The 21,831-nt window shown below is 40.3% G+C and overlaps 2 protein-coding genes across 3 annotated transcripts; both read left to right on the forward strand.

The window, feature by feature from the left end:
- Positions 1–1,376: 1,376 nt before the first annotated feature.
- On the forward strand, positions 1,377–15,470 carry tbc1d23 (TBC1 domain family, member 23). 2 transcript variants are annotated; one of them, XM_069680386.1, is made up of 19 exons: positions 1,377–1,420; positions 2,810–2,921; positions 3,823–3,928; positions 5,189–5,393; positions 5,478–5,601; positions 5,729–5,853; positions 5,946–5,992; positions 6,081–6,184; positions 6,298–6,420; positions 6,551–6,643; positions 6,730–6,900; positions 7,675–7,717; positions 7,924–8,030; positions 8,125–8,267; positions 8,660–8,704; positions 9,374–9,462; positions 11,297–11,432; positions 11,644–11,838; positions 11,941–15,470. In XM_069680386.1, exons 1-19 carry the CDS (start codon positions 1,383–1,385, stop codon positions 12,023–12,025), a joined length of 2,091 nt encoding a protein of 696 aa, XP_069536487.1. In that variant the 5' UTR covers positions 1,377–1,382; the 3' UTR covers positions 12,026–15,470. The 2 variants fall into 2 exon arrangements, with proteins under 2 accessions (XP_069536487.1, XP_069536486.1); XM_069680385.1 differs by lacking the exon at positions 8,660–8,704 and having other exon boundaries at positions 1,383–1,420.
- A 2,011-nt stretch (positions 15,471–17,481) lies between these two features.
- Positions 17,482–21,747, forward strand: nit2 (nitrilase family, member 2). Its single transcript, XM_069680413.1, has 10 exons — positions 17,482–17,529; positions 17,690–17,808; positions 18,957–19,077; positions 19,186–19,274; positions 19,381–19,474; positions 19,666–19,740; positions 19,833–19,911; positions 20,213–20,311; positions 20,744–20,799; positions 21,277–21,747. The coding sequence occupies exons 1-10, from the start codon at positions 17,502–17,504 to the stop codon at positions 21,375–21,377; spliced, it is 861 nt and encodes a 286-aa protein (XP_069536514.1). The 5' UTR covers positions 17,482–17,501; the 3' UTR covers positions 21,378–21,747.
- Positions 21,748–21,831: the final 84 nt, after the last annotated feature.

Consider the following 21,831-nt stretch of genomic DNA (forward strand, 5'->3'; position numbering starts at 1 on the left):
ACTGTAATGTTGAGTGTAATTAATGTAATTATACTTTCAGCTTAATATAGTATTAGTATGGGTAGAAAATTATAATGATTAATCTGATAATAATAACGATTATGTTTATAATGATAAAAATGTTGATGATAATAATTGTAAATAAAGTCAATATAGATTTACTTTAGTTATAATTAGTTATAACATGTTCAGTAGTAGTACGTGAAGAACCACAAGATGACAGACTCCTGAATTGGTGCAGACTCTGTCCTCACACTGAGACAAATGTTTAATGTTTTCTTCACCACTTGACTGGTTTGATGTTAAATTAATAAAAAAAACAACATCAGACATAATCAGTGATGATGTGTTTGTGACTTCTTTGATGCAGAGTGTTTTTGGGTTACCATGTTATATTATAAATAGTCAATCATTTGCTAAAGACTTGACGTGGACATACTTGTCATACTTTGGAATATTTTGTAATTGGTGACTCCTTTAACAAACATGAAAACAGAAGTTAAATTCAGCAGAATTCATCAAAAGATTTGACATCAGAATCTTTTTTTTGGTAACTAAGTGTAAATATTTTTTGTGTGTACTTACTTTTAAATAGACAGAAACACAATAGGAAGGACTATGTAAACAAGCGTGAGAATTATTTTTATTTAAATATATTCATATACAGTATGAATATATATCAAAAGCACCAACAGTGTAATTACAAATAAAATGTTTGACTACAAGAATTAATTGATTTAATTGATTTACATGAAGTGGTTGGTTATATAGACATGTATTTATGACTATGTACAATATATTTGTATTGGCAGTGAAAGCGCATGATGATAAAGCCTATACACAGACCTAATATTATAAAAAATAATCGTAAATAGCTGAATAAAATCAGATTAGATAAACAACGTGAAAACTCTCAGTGTAAGACAACATGTTGCTGCTGGATTCTTTTTTTTTTTTATCCTATCAACGTGTAACAAACTGTTACATCCCCAGTCTTATCTTTTTCTATTCACACATGATGGGGGCTCCTGATGAAGTGTTCCAAAATCATTTCACATGTTTTAAGATTTATATGTCCTAAAGGTTTGGCTTTTTTGAAATTCACATTCCTGAAATTATTTGTCAGCAAAATACTGTTGCACTCTTTCGTCCTGCATAAACTTTAAAAATAAGTGTGCTTTATGAGCTAAACAATTATTATTGCTTAATCTTCTTTGTTGCCATTTAAAATAATGCCATTAAATAAATTTCAATCGTAGCTTTATTAAATTTCTAATCAAGTTACCTTCATCAGAAAAGTCTGAGCTGCTCGTTAATAAATGACAGCTTTGCGACACCTCCGCCGTGTTGACGGCATTTGACGTGTCTCCGTCAACACAACAATGGCGGATGCCGTGGAGGAAGCTCTTCAGGGCAGCTGGTGAGACTATTTGTCTTCTGAATAACATTATTTAAGACGTTTTCTCGATTGTCAAACAATTATTCTGGCACCATCTAACAAATGTCGATGTTCATTGACCAGAGACGAGTTTTTGTTGTTCAAATGTACTGCTGACGATTGATGCTCGTCTAAAACCAGTTTGCACCGTTACTGCTCGGCAGCTAGCCAGCTAACGTTAATTAGCCAAGTTGGTTATGAGAAATATGCAGTCCAGTCGTAAAGGTTGACACAGGTTACCAACAAGCTGTTGGGAAAGGTCCTTCGAAGTATTTCAATTTTCACTTTCTTTTTCGCGTTGACAAGTTAGTAGTCAAAGCGTGTTAGCTAACGTGCTAACAATAAGTAGCTAGGTAGCCGGTGTCTTCCGAGTTCTGCTTCCCTTAAACTAAAACCCAACCGTAGCCCCAAACCTGCTGCACTTGCTTTCTTTCTTTCTTTCTTTCTTTCTTTCTTTCTTATGTAATATGTTAAACTGAAATAAAATCACATTACATTATTACAATAATCCTGAAGAGGTCGGAGAAGTATTCGACTTGTCATAAAGCTAGTAGAGGAACTGAACGATATGGAGATAATAAGTCATCTTAAAAAGTCTACCATTATCTTTACGAGTCCTGATACCAGCCTGTAATGGACAATCACCAGTTATCTTGTCTGGAATATGTTCAACACATTTTACGTCATTATAAAACAAACCGAAATTATCATCTATAAATCATTAAAATTAAAAATCTCTAAGTAGTGATAATTTGTGGATGCTTTTGCGACATCAATAAGCATTTCTTACTTAGTGTCAAACATAATTACCGATGCTGATAACAGCCAAATGTTAAAACATGATTTACTGTATGATTAGACTTATGACTACAAATACACTAAATACAGTCAGGTGTGAGAAACAGAGCTTCAGGTGTTGAATCTGTCGATTATTTTCTGTTTTCAGATAAGTTGATTGCTCCATTGAACATCAATCAGTGTTTAAAAAAGCTGACATGATGTCTTTAACTGTCATGTTTTGTCAACAAACCAAAGATGATCAGCTTACTGTAGATGAGGAATGAGACCACAACATTTTCACATTTAAGAAGCAGAAGACAGAAGAAATTAGAGTTTTGTTTCTTTTAAAATAACTTAAACGCATTAAAATAGTAGGTGATTTAATTTCTAATTGAAAACTAATCTGGTAAGTTGCAGCCTTATTGATACATTTTTGGATTTAATGCAAAATCTTGACAACCTAGTGAGAATTAGAAAACATGCCATACCTATAAAAATATTATGTTTGGTTTACAATACAAATGAACTCTAATGACAATGAATCTTAGGTTTTTAAACTTCTTTAAATGTGCACTTCTGGTGGTTCTTCAGGGACCAGGATCTGGCCGAGGCTCTGGACTCTGGTGGCTCTGACATGGAGATGGAGAGAAGCATCATCCAGGTCCAGGAGCAATCGGCTCAACACAGGGCCAAGATGTGGAAGGTGAGAATGACAGGAGTCAGTCCACACATGCTGAAAATGACTGCCTACTAAAACCAAAACATTTCGACTATTAATGTGTTTCTGGAATTAAAAACGTAAAATTATATAAGTTGATTATCAGCCATGTACAAGATATTATGTAGGAATGAACTGAAGTCAGTAATGTTTCTATAAATAGAGTCCACATGCGTTAAACCTGAGAGACACTGTCGTCAAGACAGAGTCAACAGACTGGATAGACCAGCAACTCTGGCTGGAATTATGTAAAGTGTATTACCTGTTTGTGACACACCTACAGTTAAAGGTTGAGTTCTGCTTGAATCACACGTATACATCATGAAATATTTGGACTACTTAAAAAAAGCTTATATTGAGATAATAAGTTTACACCTGTACATTTCTGTGTAATGAAAATGCTGGCTGAAGTAGAATAAATGCTGCCTTTTTAATGTTAATAGATGTCACATTGTTGTTGGTCATGCATGTGGCATTAGCTCCTAACCTTTGCTGTTGCAGCCTCAACACTAGTCAATGCAACGTAGCATTCATGGAGCCCTTGTTCCAGCTTTTAAACATTTATTTAATTATTGGTCGGGTTAGATTGGGTACAGTTGACTTAGATACAGTTGGGACCAATTTGAGAGCAAATATAAGGCACAGAGTTGAAGTGTTGTCTGGAGACATGTGCAATGATACAGCTATCTTCTGTCTCTGGTTTGTGTCTCTGTATATTCCACAAGTTATATCACAAGTTAATAACATCAAGCCATACTGTCAGCTACATCTGTACGGAGCAGTTGAGTCACAGCTTTCAGATCAGTCTCAGTCAGTCATGTGTTCAGCTGGTGTCTCTTTGTCACAAAACAATGTTCATCAGTGATTTCTTGTTCTGTGTTTGCAGATCGCTTTAAATGTCTCTGGAAAAGGGGACAGTCTGTCTCCGTGGGACGGCGTTCTTGATTTACCAGAACAGACTCTTATTCACAACCGCAGTCAACAGCTGATTGGTTAGTCAATTCCTTCACACAATTGTAGATTTTCTATTCACTGCAATGAAAATATGAAGTCAGCACCAAGAGAACGCACCAAGCAGAATGAAGTTAGCCAGCAGCTGTGCAGGTTCAGGATTTAAACCTCCTTTTAAAGTAAAAAAATACTACTCATAATTTAATAAAACCAAATGGTCAGGGCTTCAAACAACTATTTATTTAATTCTCAACAGTTCTGCTGTTTTTTTACAATTAATGTAAAAATTCTTTTGTCTATAAATATTTTTAAAAAAAGCTGAAAAACTCTTAAGCCGCAAATCCTCACATTTAAGAAGATAGAACCAGAGGATCATGATGCATTGTGGGGAATGTAGGCATCAGCTGGAAGAAGTATGAATGGGGGAAAAAAACAATAGCTCTGATTTAGCGTATATGCTAAGTCCTACATTGTGATAGGAGATGAATGCTAAATCCAAAACTAACTTTTTAAACAAGCCACTCAACCGTACTTCATTATTTTGTGTCTGAAAACTTCCAGCTGCTTTCATTTCTTTTTTTTTATCAGCACTTGGCTGTTAGCTGATGCTGAGTGTTTCCCTCGATCCAACTGACGTGCTGTCTGAGCTGAAAAGAAAGATGAACAAAAACCACCAAAAAAACAAACTGCATATTGCCTAACCTGCAACACACTGGGTGTAATTTTCTTAACTCTAAAACATACAATGCCGTCCTCAAGAATGATTTTCATGCACCATCTAATGTTTCCCACTACTACTTTAGCTGCCTATTTATGTAAATGGCCGAAAGAGAACATTTGTCAAAGCTTTATAAAGCTTTAAATGCACCTCGTCTTTCTGTTGGAAACTCTACCTCTTGCTGAGTGTGTGTCCCAATTTGAGGCAGCACACAGAGGTACACACCTGAAAGCCGCAGGAGAGAAGAAAGTCGGGTCATGTGAGTTTGAGTCTCACAGTCGGATCGTATCTAAAGCAGAATCAGGATTTTATTAAAGATTTCATTAGTCCACTTTTCTGACGAGTTGACAACAAGATCTCGAGAAGCTCTGAATAGAAAGACCCTTCAGGGAATCATGCCCAGACAAGATAGACATGCAGAAAAAAGCCCCACTTAATGCATTATTTATTAATAGCCTACAGGTGTGTCGTACTGATAGTGTGTACCTTGTGTAGCTTCTCTCCTTCTTTGCATCTTGTTTTTGAGCGTCCAGTTTACTAGAAAAAGGCTGCTCACACTTCCTGCTTTGGTTTCACGGTTTAGATCAGCTGGAAGTATCAGAGGAGGAGAGGAGCGATATGGTGTCTGATGTCGAGTCAGTCATCACTTTCTACTGTAAGTCCCGAAACATTTCCTTCACCCCGGAGCTGAGCTGGCCGCACATCCTCAAACCGCTGCTGGGCCTTCAGCTCCCCCGCAGCGACCTCTACAACTGCTTTTACGCTGTCATGAACAAATACATCCCCAGGTGAGCACTGGAGTTCATTCAAATCATTCCCCACTGACAATTTAACAGGAAACTTAAGATTTAAACTGTATATGTTCGCTTCAGGGACTGTGTGCCAAACGGCCGACCGTTCCACCTGTACAGACTCCTGCTGCAGTACCATGAGCCCGAGCTCTGCTCCTTCCTGGACACCAAAAAGATCACGCCTGACTCCTACGCCATCAACTGGGTAGGCGTTTCTTTTTTTGCAGTCACAGCTTGTCTTAATCATTTGACATTTCTCTGTTTTTCAGCTGTTAATACGCACTAAGCGTGGCCATGTTTGACTTCCTGTATGTGTCTGTTTTCCTCCACAGCTGGGCAGTCTCTTTTCCAGCCACTGCCTTCCTGACGTGACCCAGGCCCTGTGGGACTTCTACCTCCAGCAGGCTGACCCCTTCCTTATGTTCTTTCTCATGCTCATCATCCTTGTCAATGCCAAGTAAGCAGCTGCTGGTGGAAAGTGTACAGAAACCTCATCATACTCATGCCCTGTGTGTATATTTGATTTGTCTTTGTTTGCTTCCCCCTCAGAGAGAGCGTCCTTTCACAGGAAGGACAGAGCAAAGAAGACATCATCAGTAAGTTTGACTTGCTGTCAATTTACATGGGACTTTGTTTGATTTTATGTTAAACATGAAATTAAATGTAGCTTTTTCTTTGTCATAGAAATGTTGGAAGCGTCTCCTTCTCTCCTGGAGTCTGAGGACATTGAGGATTTGTTTTCCTTGGCCCAGCACTACCAGAGCAAAACCCCTTTGTCACTCAGAAAGGTAAACCACTATGTACACACAAACAGTCCATATTTGATACAAAAGAGTGTGATGAGAAAGAACGAAACAGAAGTGCTTGTTTCATTGTGTGTTGGTTTTGTCTGCCCTGGTAGATGAACCAGAATCTGTTTGGCAGCAGCCTGGTGGCTCTGAAAGAAGAAGACACTGACCTGAGTCAGGCTCTGTGTCTCCCCGTGTCTGTCCCTGAAATCCTGCAGGCCAACCAGCTGCAGCAGGTCAGTAACACTATGCGTTACTTTTAATGGAATTAAAGTGGGGTGAAAATGATTTAACCTTTTGTAAGTTAGCCATGTGAGTAGAAGGAAAGAGAAGAGAGTGTGTAATAATGAAGGATTTTTCCCGCAGGATGGGGTACGTTTCTTTGTGGTGGATTGTCGGCCTGCAGAGCAGTACAACGCAGGGCATCTCTCCACAGCTTTCCACCTGGACTCTGACCTGGTGAGAGAACAAAATATATGTTCTCCGTTAAAGTGTATCGACTGTATGAAGCATTGTAGTAAGAAATGTGTTTTTGTTTCTTGCAGATGCTGCAGAACCCCTCCGAGTTCGCTCTCTCAGTGAAATCCCTCTTGGAGGCTCAGAAACAGTCCCTGGAGTCCGGCTCCATCGCCAGCGGAGAACATCTGTGCTTCATGGGCAGCGGGAGGGAGGAGGAGGACATGTACATGAACATGGTGTTGGCACATTTCCTGCAGGTAAGGGACATGAAAAGGAAGAGATGATGAGTTAGCTGTAAGGAATATATCAAATGAGGCTGGAGATATACTTGCTTTTTACCCTGTGGTCGCGTACACAGCCGGCCGGTCATGAAGGTTATTGGACATATACTTGTCTATGCACTACGCGTGTTACTGGAGGATACCTCTAGAGGGCACACCAGAGAGCTCAGGCTGTATGCAACTACCGGATGTGCGGCATGTAAACAACAGACATGGAGACACTCGAGGAGGTTACTGTTGTGTTAATTCTGAGATCCAGCACAAACAGTGACAGCTTTTGTGTATTCGGTGGACAGAACACACCGTCAGCACCGTCCCCGCTCCGTCTCTCCAACATGTACCTCCGTGCACAGACGTAACGGTCCTGGACTTGTTGCCATTTAGTTTTACAGGTTTCCACATCGACTTCTAAAATGGGAATTATCTGTCTCCGGCTGTTTGACAGGCATGTTTGTCTCCAGAGCTTTCTGCCATTGTTGTCCATGGAGCTGTGTTGACCCTGTCACATCCCCTCTGCCTCTACACTGACCCTACCGGTCATGTGCATACTGCATGTCATGTAATGGGTAGTGTTCATTTTAGAGAACAGCCGACGCTCCAAATGCAAATGCTCTGTTAAAAGCAAGAAGATCTCCAGCTTTACTCTCCTTTTATTCCATTCCTGACAGGGACAGAAGTTTGTGCATGATTTGTATTTCCTGATTAATGTATCTGCTTACATCTTTGCTAACTGAGGGTTTTGTGTTACAGAAAAACAAAGAATATGTCAGCATTGCTAAAGGAGGCTTCATGGGTAAGTTGGTGAATATTGAGACACACAGGGCAGATGCATAAAACTAAAACTCTGTACACAAGAATGCAGAAATGTGCACGTGTAATTTTATCACCATACATACTCATTTTGGGTGTTGGAAATGGCGTGTGAATGGTTTTTGTGCGTCATTGATCAATATGCCCCTCGTGAGAAGTAAAAACTGACTGAGATTTCTGTATCTTCAGCGCTGCAGAAGCACCTGGTGGACATGAACATCGAGGGTCTCGACTCGTCATACCTCCACTGGATCGTCAGCACGTCAGGATCTCACAGCAGCCTCAGCTCGGCTGATGTAAGTGGCCTGATTGCACAGGAAGTCACTGGGAAACTGTGTTTCCAGTTTTTATTTAGTTTCCTTAATATTTGAAACATGTTTTATGATACAGGGAGACTCTCTAAGTAGCCCTGGAGACAGCAAAGGAGTGAAGTCTCTGGTCAACAAAATGACGTTTGCTCTCAAGTCCAAGTCGGTGAACGTGAAGGAGAAGATGATCAGCTTCATCGAGAATACCTCCACACCTGTAGAAAGGTGAGCTCCAAGTTCCTTCTCTAAATCCCTCTCGATGAAACCTTGACCCCTAAAACCGCACGCCAGTACAACACACACAAGTTTAGCTACAATATCAGTTTGTGAAACCTCAATTTAATGTTTGATTATTTCAAAAGTACACGTGGATGAAATCATTTCTTTAATTTATTCATAATAAATTCCACCACAGATGAGATTAATAGTAAATATTTATACGGTGCTACTTTGGCATCTGTGTTCAGAACATTTTCACACCTCAAGTGTTGCCTGTAGAAAAAGCTTGACTGACACAAACAGCGACGAGACATAGATGACTGTAAGTGACGTAGAGTTCTGTCATATTTTGTCTTTAACATTAAGTGTACCAAACCTTGTGCCTTATCCCATGCTAGAATGTCTTTCAATCTGCCCTGGCCAGAGAAGGTGGTCCCTGATCGGTAAGAGCTCCCTGACATCGAGCTGTCTGTCACCAGCATGCCCACTGGCTGTAGACCCGCACCAGTCTGCGGCGTGTAGCAGAGATAACCTGTCTCACATTAACGCATGCTTAGGCTCAGCATCTCTGCCCACACCGCTCACTCATGTGACAACAGACACCACACGTTCCCATGGGCAGGCTGTGTAGGATCTGTCTTCATGCTTTCACTAACAACATCGAGCACTGCTGTTTAGTTTCGCTGCTGTGGCCTTTCAGGGAGCATCGAGTCATCTTCACATCCACAAGTAAAGGAACACGTGAGGTGTCGTAGGGAGAACTCCAGCTTCACTGCTGTTTGCTTTGAGATGCTCCTAACAGTCTGTCTTTTCATTTCATTGTTGTTCTTTAGATGATAGACGGGGCTATGCAGAAAAACCTCTAAAAGCTCTGCTATGATTTGCTGTAAATAGCCCTGGATATCATACAGACTAATCTGTAGCTCCTCTGAAGTTCAAATGTCTCATTTAACCTCTTTCTTTATGTTTAACAGCATAACCTGGCAGTAGTGGGCTTAAACTTGTTACAGCAGTCTGGAGGTCTTCATGTCTTTTCATTTCTATATGTGTGACCTTTAATCTTCACATCCTTCACTCAGTGCTGATGTTGCTTTGTTGCTCTTCATCTGCAGGCACGTGAGCAGCAGCGACCGTGTTGGCAAACCTTACCGCGGGGTGAAGCCTGTGTTCAGTATTGGTGATGAAGAGGAGTATGATACAGGTAAGATATTTAAAGTGGAAACAGACCTTATTTTTAATAAACAGATATCTGCTTATGAAGCAGAATCTTATTGATCAATTGTGTTTTGCCGGGCTTTGGTTGTAAGCAGGAAACGGTCCAGGTGTCGAGTAAAAGAGCCACAAATGCATCCCAGAACCCATCAGCGTTACATTACTTTAACATGTCTATAAACTGATATTTGCATTTAAGTGCAGATAAAAACCTGATTGTAGATCTCTCAACTCCAACAACTGCCACCAACGTAAGGAAGAAAAAAAGCATAAAACATGAAAGATTCCCAATTTGAACAGGAAACCCGTATCTAGGTGCTATAGTGAAGGCAGATTTAAAACACTTTATTATTAATAAGTTGGCACAAGGGCTGCATGATAAATTGTGCAATTGCGATGTGCGCATGTACAACAGTCACATCGCAGGGTGTGCGATTGTGAGGCAAATTAACTGCAACACCTCAAGATGCTACTTTATTGTTACTTGGTGCAAAAGGAGTGCTCACCATTTTCACATTTTCCATCACTAATCTACAAGAAAAGTCCGTCTGACATCACATTAGTGCAGCGCTACATAAGAGCACACAGTGACCTGACCGCTGAGCTGCAGGGTGTGTGTCACCTGCCTGTAAACCGAAACATGCACGAGATACCCCTGCTGTCACAGATCATGTCGGCTGGATGATCGAGGTAGGCTTTCAGTTATCCGCGGCGGCTTTTCAGAGAGTGTACTACCGTTATCGGCGGCACCTCTTCCCGGTGCTCGTTAACATTCCGGCCACATATACGGTCTGGTAACGGAGCGGACGTGCCGCGGAGTGTTTACTTTTAGCAGCTTCACCTGCAGCTTACACACAGCACGAAGTTGTGTGTGCCGACAGAGATACGATAAGCTTTTGTTTCCAAAAGTTACCGTCACCAGGGTGATCACACTGATAAAACATACATTTAAACATCGTTAAAAATGGTAGATGACAAACGCAACTGCAGCCCACAAGTCTGTTTGTATATATTTCATAAAGAAACATGTCGCTCCACCTGAACTCTCTCTACTTTTCATAAGGCTGTCAGAGTCGCTGAACCAAGAGTGATAAAAATAGGAGTGGGAGTTTGTTTTGTTAGAAGAAAATATCCCAAATAGTCCCAAATAATAAAAAGGTATGATCGTTAATTGTTTATGTACACTTGATTTATCTTGTATATCTCATTAAATATCACAGGACAAAAAGTTATCACGCTGTCAGGTTTTCCAATATCATGCAGCCCTCGTTGGCACATTTTATAAACATATTGATTTAGTAAAAAAGCCAATTAGATGTCTGTTTGGGTTCTCAAGTCCTGAAGCGCTCTCCATCGAATAAATGCCCGTCTTGAGGTTCACGCTTGAGTAGAGTAATCACGGTTACTTTTATTTTGCCCGAAGCAACATTATAGAACAAATTTACTTTGACAGATTATTTTAACCTTTTAACTGTTTTTGTAAACTTGGCTCGAGTGGGTACAATTTCGGTAAAAGCAATGCTTTCTGACAGACCGTCCACAAGGCAAGAACCTCCCTTTACCGGTCTCAATATTCCCATGGCAGAGGGGAAGAGGCTGCAGAGGAAGTGGACAGAGAATAGAAAGAGGAGAAGAAGGGAGAGTGACTGAGCAAGAGTAAATCTCAAACTTGCTTTTAAGTTGTTAGTGAGAAAGTGAATCACACTCTTTTGGGGAAGAAACTCACAATACAAAAGTATTGTTGCGTAATGTTGCTTTAAATACAGAAAGACCTTTTATTTTGAAAAACATAAACTGCACCTCTTTCCCCTCCTCCTCCTCAGATGAGATCGACAGCTCGTCCATGTCAGACGACGACAGGAAGGAGATCGTCAACATTCAGACCTGGATCAATAAACCAGATGTAAAACATCACATTCCATGTAATGAAGTGAAAGAAACGGGTCACATGTTCCCCAGGTGAGTCAGTACCTAAATGAATGAGTCAAAATATTCCTCACATGACACCCTGACACACACCTCCCCTGGCTGTCTTTAAGTGTTAAAGGCTGGATTGGGAAAGAAGTAGAGGGGATGTGACTAATCACACTTTCTTAAACATGAAACAACAAAAGGCTTTTTAAAAATTCCGCAATCTGTGACTCATAAAAATGATTCTGTCGTTTTCCAGCCACTTGTTGATCACAGCGACTCACATGTACTGCCTGCGGGAGATCGCCTCCAGGAAAGGCTTTGCCTACATCCAGTCCAGACAAGCTCTGAACTCTGTGGTGAAGATCACGTCCAAAAAGAAACATCCAGAACTCATCACATTCAAGTTTGGAACCAACAACTCGGCTGGAGTCGAGATATCAGCAGTGGAAAGGTGCTTAACTACAGGGCCAGATTTCATATTTAAAATCCTAATAATCCGCAATAGGAGTGATGTTTTTACTTAATCTTTTCTTTCCCTCCCCTGTTCCCTCAGATATTTGATACCCAACGCAGGTGACGCCACAAAGGTCATCAAGCAGCAGATCATGAAAGTCCTCGATGCTCTGGAGAGCTCTTAAAGGGAGACGGCGGAGGTTGTGACCGCCTGCTGTAATACAAACTGTAAGAAGAGTCTCTGTCTGCCAGGAGTGAAACCTTCTCCCGCTCTCCCTCCCGGACAGATCCTGTGCAGCGCTGACTGTGCAGCTGTGTGTGTCTGTGTTTGGACGTGCAGGCACACTGCTGACTGCAGGCCTGAGGGACGGGCTGTGTGTGATGAAATACTTAGGTGCTCCGCCGTCATCCAACTGTTCTCTCACTCTAAGTTAATTAATGGTTATACTCTAAGTTTTTTCTTTATTACTGACAAAAATCTATTATTTCAGTGCAATTCCACTTCGGCGACTTCCCTCTGGCCTTAACGTAGCGCTGACTGACCTGCTCACACGACTGACCTTTTTCCTCTCATCTTAATTCTGGCCCGTATGTTGTTGCTTCTCAGATGTGTTGACAGCTGATTTAACGATGCTTAATTTTTCTGGTTAAGAAGTGAAAATGAGTCGGTGAGCTCAAACTTAAAGACGCACATCCCAAAAACAAGTAAAAAGCCGACCTGGCACATGAGGAAGGTTTCCCGCCGCTACAACTGTTTTTGATAACTTTTCTTTCCCAGCAGGCAGCCTTAGATAGGAACTATTTGAGGGTGTTTATAAATATTGATGTGTATATATTGTTGTAAACTGCTCTATATCAGCACAGACCTTTGCATTGTCATTTCTGAAAGCATATCCTGATAGTTAGAATATGCAGTAAACCGGCGTGAAGTTCCCCTTTTTTTCAGAGTAAAATAAGAAAGCCTTTTACAGTTTCTGGGAGATAATTTATTCTCTGCTTTTACATAAAATATGGAATTAACTTTGTCTCATAGCAGTGTGATGTAGCTGTCGGAAAGCACCGCTCACAGCCCCTCTGGACTACATCAGTATTACTAACAGGAAGTTCAGTGATCGCAGTTATTAAGAGCTTGAGCACCTCAGTATTTTTCCATCCTATTCACATTCAGCATGTGAATTATTTTTCCCACTAAACCTGATAAAATTGAAGGTGAATAAGAACCTGTTTACACCTGGAGTTTAAAATGTGATCTGTGTTTGGACGTGTTTGGATTTAATGTAGGTAAAACACTATTGAACAACTTCCTGGCAGTAGGCATAAACCACTGGCTGTATATATAGGTTGACGACGTGTCTCCACCAAAGACTGTCTCCACATACTCTCATTGTACAAAATTGAAGCCAAAAAAACACTGTCGCTGCCATCTTGCACTGGTGACGTCATTTAGAGCCAGAGCTGCGCAGTAGAGATCAGCAGGTGGAGCCGCCATAGCCACTTCCACTAATCAAAACACTTTACTTGCCAAAAAAACAGCAAAGATCCCGCACGCGACGTATTTAACAGCAGAACAGCTTCTTGTGTTGGTCTGAAGTGTTGGTCTCACACTTATGGAAAGTTCAATGACTGTAGTGTTAGTGTTAGTTACGTCTCCTCTCGCAGTTCCTCCTCTACTCTGCTTCGCGTGAACAGAAAGCTGCAGGAGCCCGATTTGTCAACAGAGCTGTCAGTCATGAGGTCACACCCCTTTTTATAGCATCAAAAAACTTATTAAAAGTGAACTTGTCAGAAAAATGAACACTTGGACATAAATCAGCATGATAAGAGCTAGCTGTAATGACAGAAACCATGTTTGAGAAAAATGTATTTGACGTGTATTTTGATTTTATAGTTTGACTCATGTCCCATCTGTTAACATGGAGGAGGCGGGCTTTATGACCTATACTGCAGCCAGTCAGCAGGGGGCGATAGAGAGGGTTTGGCTTCACTTTCAGTGAGCTGTCATGTCGGCCGTCTTTTTATACAGCCTATGGTATAAACGCGATAGCATCTCTGCCTGCGTCGTCACTCTGCTCTGACCTCTGACCCCAGGTTTTTCTTCTGAGAGAAAGGGGTCAGACCTCAATGAGGATAACAAAAACACATAAATAATACAGGTGTAAACCCAACAGTGAGATCAGAACAACTGCTCCAGATACAGATCACAGTTTAATACCAGGGCCCAGTTGTTCAAAACGTTTAATCAGGATCAGAAAGATTTCCCAGAACTCCCATCTCTTGCTTTTTAGGATCAGCTTATCCGTCTTACTTTGGTCCTGGTTTTTCCAAAATAAATCTGGATGAGATCAACCTGATCCAGATAAGGACAGGATTACCAGTGCTGTAAATGGGACTACATGCTACATACTTTGTCCACTTGGGGCACCAAAATCCACACAGAAGTTCCTCAGTTGCTTTAAATTATATAAAATATATATAAAATATTTTACGTTTGATATTTGACGCTATTTTGGGATCATTTGTTTGGGACAAAATCCTTTATTTTTCTCTACTTTGTCACTTTAACAATACAGCTATTCAAGTGCAAACTGAGGATAATGTCTACAGTGTATAACTCTGTAAGAGTTTTATATTGTTTGACCTATTTAAAAGTTTTATTACATTTTGTTCCTGAAGTCCCGCCTGAATCGTCCCCTCTGCTGGGATCAGGATTGTCCTAATTTATTTGGATCAAAGTTTTCCCAATCCTGCTTAAAAGTTTTGTACAACACAAACTGGAGGTTTTAAAGAACAGCCCGGATCTAATACACTTTCACAATACTTTCTTCTTTTGAACAACCTGTTCTCAAGATTTGATCCGATCCAATCCGATGACTTTTGAACACCTGGGCCCGGGTGAAAATGGGGGCAAATGTCTCATGTTAAAATCTGGGAGGTGATACTGTACATGCTACCTTCTACATGTTTGGAATGAAAAGATGTCTGTAAGCTCTGAAAGGAATGAAAGATTGTAAAAAGAAAAGTCATTATATATCTATGTTTTCAAATCATTCTTGTCCGCTGTTATTCGTCCAAACTCAGCAGCTTCAGTTCGCTTTCCACTGTTGCCTTCGGCCTCGTGCCTGTGATGTGATATTGACACCAGCAGTGGCAACATATCACAGTGTATCGCTGCTTCTCCTTCTTCAGCTCTGTTTCAGTCGTTTCCTCGCTTTGTTCTTTGCTTACTCACTCATTTGTGTTGAAGTCTGGTCGTGTAGGCAGCCTGGGTTTAAAGTGATGCAGTAAACTTTAAAGAAACTTCTGACAAAGACAGTTTATCCTTCTTTCTCCTAAAACTAACAGACAAAGAAACATTTAAAACAACAAAACCAAAACTTGAATTAAAGACTCATAAATCTGGTCTTCCTTCACTCCAGTCATTCATAGCATTCCTGTGTGATCCATGCATTGTGTTGTAACTTTGTGATATCTCTCAGTACTGACTGGAACGTCTGTGATCAGGAGTCTTTACTCTGTAACATCACAGGTGAAGGACGTCATCACTAGTCGAAATGTCTCTCAAGTGTAATTTGCACCTTACTGTACTGCTATTATTTTCTAAGCATTTCTGTTTTTAATAAATGGAGATTATTCGACTGCACCTGTGGAGGTAAAGTCATTCATCTACTGTTATGTAACGTGTACGAAGAGTGTAATGGAGGTTATATAGCAACAGCATGGCAGAGACCTTTCTCAGTGTACTGTAGTTTGGAAAGATATTTACACAACAGTTGCTGCCATGTGCACACATTTCTAAATGTACTCGAACAAAAATTGTTTGAAATATTGTAATTTAAAAAATCCATCAGTAGAAGTAAAGAAGCAGCCAACATAGACGACAGACATGCCTTCAACTTCAACTTAAGTTTAATCTAAAGAGCACACAGATGGCCTCAATACACCTCACAGGTAAAAGAAAAAACCTCACAGAACACAGACGGGCTCAACACTGCCGTCTTGCTTCTACCTTGTATATACGTCGTAGTGGAACAGGAATAACATGCTTTCTGTTTTCTTACTGCTTTACATGTTCGGTCTTTTCCTTAAATGTTGACCGAGTTGAACAACAACGATAAGTAAACAGATATCTTCTGCAAGAAGCAGAACAGCCAGCAGCTACATGAAGAGTTTTTACCTTCAACTTAAAGCAGTATAATTAAATAAAAAACATTAAAGACATTTTTTAGACAAATATATTTATTAGTCTTCTAAACACATTAGGGGAAACATTCATGTATCTCTTAAAGAAACCATCATCCCATCCCCCTCCCTCAGTGAATTATCTGAAGCAAAGCAATGCCAAAGCTAAGTGAAATAAATGATATACGAGTTAAATCACATGTAAAATTATTAGTAAGTGTTTAACAATGGGCTACAAAAACTGCTATAAAAAAGTAGATAAACATAATGGAACATCTTTCATACTAACACACCATGGTCACATTTACTGTAGTTATCATCAAAACATGTTGTAATTCATGAAAAGTATCAGGCCTTTTTTCATATAATAACTGTTCTTTAAAGCAAAACATTGAAAGATGTTTTTCAACCACTGAGTGGTCGAGTGTTTTTCAATGTTTTTATTTTCAGAAGGCAGATATTGTATTCTTGAGGTTTGTGAAACCAAAGAGATGCTGGGGATACTTTCTGTCCCCCATAAGTCCAACTTGAACTTTACTGACTCTTGTGAAATAATGGAAGTTAGCGATGGCTCAATCTGTGGCTTTACTGTCAATTGAAACTGAACTTAAACTGACCTGTAGTTAAGTACACCGCAGCTAAAAAGACAGGAAGTCTGTGATCTATAGAATGAGGCCCGAAACAGCCATTGGTTTGCCTCCTCTCTTAAGCTGCAGTTTAAAGCATTTAAAGGAGGCTCCAGAAAACATCTCAAGGTCAAGATGTACACATTCTTTTGTAAAAGGATGAGCATTAACTTTATGTCAAAATTCAACCAACTTAAATTTAAAACCAAGCGTTTGCCAAGGTCTAAGATGACCTTTTTGGCTCTTTTGTTTTCTTATTAAAAGACACAACAAGAAAACACATTTTTGAACACTGTTCTTTTTCGAGTACATCTTTCCAATTTCCAATTCTACTCCTTTTTAGAATTTCATTTATATCCAAATTGTTAATTCAGAGACAATTATAATGACTCTAAAATTACATATATATCTATATCTGCAGTTATTAACTGTTTGTAAAGACGCCTCCCTGAAAGTATAAACCAAGTAAATATTTGTCTAGTAACTTATGTTATTTAAAGTTAATGTTTGTTGCTCAATTGTTTAACCAATAAGGGAAACGTTGAAATAACCAACGCCCCCTGCTGACGTAACTTCCTGTTTTAACTTCACATGAAATTTTCTGAATTTAACATAAACCCTCGCGTGTGAGGGAGAGTGACTTTTAGCTGTAAGATTAATTAATCTGTAATTCCAGGCTTAATTATCATTGTGTAATATCGTTGTATTTTTCTACTGGACATCTCGGAGGCTTTTAAAACCGTCCAAGTCCTATAGAGAAAACTGCAGACTCTTATTTTGAAAGGTAAATAGTCAACCGGAATCACGTGTTCTTCTGTCAACTCTGGACTGTGAAACCAAACAGAAGTCTGCATACATGTCCACTTTAGCAAGAACCATGAGCAGTAAGCATACATTCACTATTTTACAGAAAGTTTAACAAATATGTGCTTTCATTTATAATTTAAGTTTATCGGCTGCGGTGTTCCTCTGCGTGTTGTCATTAAACGGTTATGAAGTTAAAGATTAAAATAACACGGTGTCGGTGTTGTGTTTGTTTCTCAGAGTTCCGTCTGGCGGTGGTCCAGCTGCAGGTGACCGGTGTCAAAGCGGACAACCTGAGCAGAGCCCGGCGGCTGGTGAACGAGGCGGCGGGTCAGGGCAGCAAGGTGGTGCTGCTGCCGGTGAGGAGGGGTCTGATGTGGGGGTAAAGGTAGGGGAGGCTGGGGCTGGTTGTCACACTGCTGCACAGCCGTTCAGAGGGCGCTGCAGTATGTATCAAATGAACTTTTTTATATTCAACGTTTATGTTCCATCACTACAAAACAGGAATGCAACAAGTCCTGAAGAGAAATACAGGAGTTCTGGGGAAAATATAAACTGCTAAATATGTGGCTCACTTGTCTTAAAGAAATATCTAGCGGCAGTGTTTTATTTTTACGTTTCATGTGCATAATGTTTCAAGTAAGTTTGAAGAAGTTTCTTCTTTAATTATTTTTAATCATGCGACTGATCTATCCTGCTGCTTTTGACTTAATAGATTAACACACAGGTGAAGTTTTATGTTTTGTTTGGTTTAATATTTGAGCTAAAATGAGCAGTGCAACACACCTTTGCTCTCACAGTTTTGAGGCTTGTGAATTAACTCAAATTGCTCCAGGCAAAACTATTCATGAGCTTCTGTGGACTTGAGACTTTAAACCTATGAACTCTAAAAACAAGAAGGTTTACTTTATGTGCAGGTATGTGAGTGGAGGTGTTGTTTTATATTGAAGTTCTCCTGTCAGGGTCTTTAGTCCTTCTTCCTTTAGATTTGTCTGATTTGACAAACTTTTAAGCCAAACAAATCAAGAGGTAAGCGGGAAACCATTGTAGCAGACACAGGTAACTAATCCTGTTCATCACAAGAACGCTTTTCCAACATGCAAGAAGGGCTGACAGACACCCTTTTCCCACTGAAGTTAGCGTGTTGACGAACAATTCCTTTAATTAATTATTTATTTTCTATCTCATAACTTTATTGATTCTTTTCTGTGTGACGGCTCAAATTTGTTTTAGTTGTGCTAACTTATGTAGCTAGCAACAGAATCAGCTAATTATGGAGATGCGTGCTTGTAGCTCATTGGGAAACAAACACTTTAAAAATGTATGTTAACATTTAAATATGTAAAGGGGTCTAAATGAAGCAGGGGATTTGCAGTTAACTTTAAGAAGCCACGGCCGAAGACTCTCTGGTTTATGTTTAGCATATTTCAATTATTAATAAGACATTTTGGGCACAACTTTAGAAAAATGAGTCATTAATGCCTGATTGCCTGATTCATTAATACAGGAATGCTTCAATTCTCCTTATGGAACCAGCTTCTTCTCTTCGTATGCCGAGAGGATCCCAGGAGAGTCCACGCAGCTGCTGTCAGAGGCGGCGAGGGAGAACAAGGTGTATCTAGTGGGAGGTAGGGAGAAATCTGATGCTAATGTTGGCAAACTAAACTAAAGAATCAGCAGTCAAATAGGACAAATAACAAAGTGGAGGAATGAACATGTGACTTGTGTTTCACCAGGATCCATCCCTGAAGAGGACGGAGGGAAGGTGTATAACAGCTGTACAGTGTTTGGGCCTGATGGAGAGATGATTCTGAAACACAGGAAGGTATGTGTGCAGCCACTACAGTATTTAGCTGTGTTTGAATGACTGAATAAAAGATGTTATAGCAGGGCTTTGGTTTCTCTTCACCTTCAACATTTCTTTCTTCAAGATTCACCTCTTTGACATCGACGTTCCCGGGAAAATCCGCTTCCAAGAGTCCGAGATCCTGAGCCCGGGCAACAGTTTGTCAATGTTCGAAACTCGTAAGTAAAATCTGAGATCTGAGAGACAGGAAATATTAGGAAGACATGCAGCAAAGGGCCGAGAGGACGGAGTCGAACCCTGCAGTGGGGACTTCAGCCTCAGCACATAGGGCACATGCTCTACAAACTGAGCTCACCCAGCGCCCTGAAGCATCATCTCATCTGTCTCCTCTCTGTCCCTCCTCCTGCAGCCTTCTGTAAAGTGGGTGTGGGGATTTGCTACGACATGAGGTTTTCAGAGCTCGCACAGCTCTACAGCAGGAAAGGTGAGTGCATGATGAATAAACTATTCACAAGGCTTCAGCAGTTATTTTTCTGATGTTCAGGACAGTGGCTCATGTTGTGTTTTCGTCCCCAGGCTGCCAGCTGCTGGTTTACCCCGGAGCGTTCAACATGACGACCGGTCCGGCCCACTGGGAGCTGCTGCAGAGGGGGAGGTCAGACTCAGACATCTAGTTACTCTGCAGAAACATGAAGAATATGTGATATATGTAACATGTAGCTAAAGTAGTAAAATCTGTTAAATGATGAGATTTTACTTTAAAACAGGAAGAAGCTCCAAAAAGAGGAATTAAATTGTGTTTTAAAGATGCTTCTTTTGTACACTTTGTATTTTGTAACTTTATGATTATTTTGAATTATAATATATTTTGGTTTTACATCCATCTACTGGAGGTTTTTAAGCTGCAGTTTGCTGCTGTTTGATTTGACTTGTATCCTTCTTCGTCTCCTCTGCAGAGCGCTCGATAACCAGGTGTATGTGGCCACAGCGTCTCCTGCCAGAGATGAAACTGCTTCTTACGTGGCCTGGGGTCACAGCACTGTCGTTAATCCATGGTAAAATACTCTAGAAAGGCTCCCTTAAGTTAAAGTACAAATGTTATAAGTGCCAGTTTTTATTATCCACACTTCTGTGAGTGTTAGGTTGTTATATATATTTTAATTTGATTATTACAGATTCAATAACGTATTATGAAACTTTTGCTGTCTACTTTATTTCTTTTGTGGTATTTCAACCAACCAATCGAATGTTTTATTTGTAAAAATTTTTACTTTTACCGGCTGGTATGTAAACAAAGTTAGTTAAAAGGACAACCTTTCCCTCTGAGATGGAAACAGTTTAACTTTGGGACAGTAGTTTAGTAAATGTACTTGACGAGCAGGATATCGGTGACATTATGTAGGCTTATCCACACTCTTTCTCCTGCTTTTTGTCTGTCCGTTTATTTATGCATGATTTTATTTGTGACTGTTGTAATCTGTTTTCAGGGGAGAAGTGATCTCAAAGGCTGGACCAGAGGAGGCCATTATATACGCCGACATCGGTGAGTAGAGGGGATAAAGTCTTGAATAGTTTCTTGTGATGATGACCTCTCCTGGAACGCTAATACCACCGCACTCGTAAAGAAGGCCCAGCAGCGCCTCCATTTTCTTGAGCATATTTACAGCACACACTGCCTCAGAAGAGCACGCAGCATCTTTAAGGACTCGTCCCACCCTGGGCAACACCTGCTTGAAATGCAGCCCTCTGGAAGGCGTTTCAGGGCAGTCAAAGCACGAACCAACAGGCTGACAAACTGTGGACTATACTTGAGAGTGCAGTCTAGACCTGGTCTAGAGGCGCAAATGTGCAATATTGTTAATTGTGGCTAAGTAAAGTTTTATAAGGTTCATTTATTCATCGATCTCTACACCAGTAAGGACAGACATCCAGTTTTGTTGTACTGTACTTGTGCACTGAAATGAAAATAGAGGTCTATCTATCTTGAAACTCTCTGTGTCCTTCATTGATCTGTTTCCAGATCTGCAGTATTTAGCCGACGTCAGGCAGCAGATCCCGATCACAGTTCAGCGCCGAGACGACCTCTACACGGTGACGTCCACGCAGGAAGGATCGAGCTGAACGCTGCAACCTCGAGAGAGAAAGGTGTTGGCAAAAACTATGCAGCTAATCTTCCCGAACGCTGCGTCTTCTTCTCCCGGTGAAGCACAAGACTTGATCGTCGAAACAAGAGCTGCAGTCGGGACGATCACGCTACCACAGCGGTTCTCTCGTCTTCTGATTGAACTGTGATTTCTTCTGTGAGATGTCTGCTGCTGAAATGAGTAGCTGATTTTTAAAAACTGTATGACAATTTCAGGAAAAGGTCAATCGTTTGCCTCATTTATCAAGTAAAAATAAAGATTTTCTGGTTGCAGCTTCTCTCATGTGTCACGCTGCATCTTTAAATCAGTTTCAGATCATCAGAAAATAAACGTATTTTGTCTTTGAAGCCGTTTTTCTGTGTGTCACCAGAGATTAAACATTAATTTGAATTTGTTTTTGTACAGATGGAAAACATGAACAGTAAAATAAA

Source organism: Semicossyphus pulcher, unplaced genomic scaffold (genome assembly GCF_022749685.1).
Source record: "Semicossyphus pulcher isolate SPU_LCO1_2020_fin unplaced genomic scaffold, fSemPul1.0.p SCAF_4, whole genome shotgun sequence".
NCBI classification, from domain to species: Eukaryota; Metazoa; Chordata; class Actinopteri; order Labriformes; family Labridae; genus Semicossyphus; species Semicossyphus pulcher.

Coding starts and splice junctions, on each gene's coding strand:
- tbc1d23 (XM_069680386.1), top strand. CDS start 1,383: ATGGCGGATGCCGTGGAGGAAGCTCTTCAGGGCAGCTG. Junction 7,718..7,923: donor TGCTAAAGGAGGCTTCATGG/GTAAGTTGGTGA, acceptor CTGTATCTTCAG/CGCTGCAGAAGCACCTGGTG. Junction 8,705..9,373: donor GAGAAGGTGGTCCCTGATCG/GTAAGAGCTCCC, acceptor CTTCATCTGCAG/GCACGTGAGCAGCAGCGACC.
- nit2 (XM_069680413.1), top strand. CDS start 17,502: ATGTCCACTTTAGCAAGAACCATGAGCA. Junction 19,275..19,380: donor TGATTCTGAAACACAGGAAG/GTATGTGTGCAG, acceptor TCTTTCTTCAAG/ATTCACCTCTTTGACATCGA. Junction 19,741..19,832: donor ACAGCTCTACAGCAGGAAAG/GTGAGTGCATGA, acceptor TTTCGTCCCCAG/GCTGCCAGCTGCTGGTTTAC.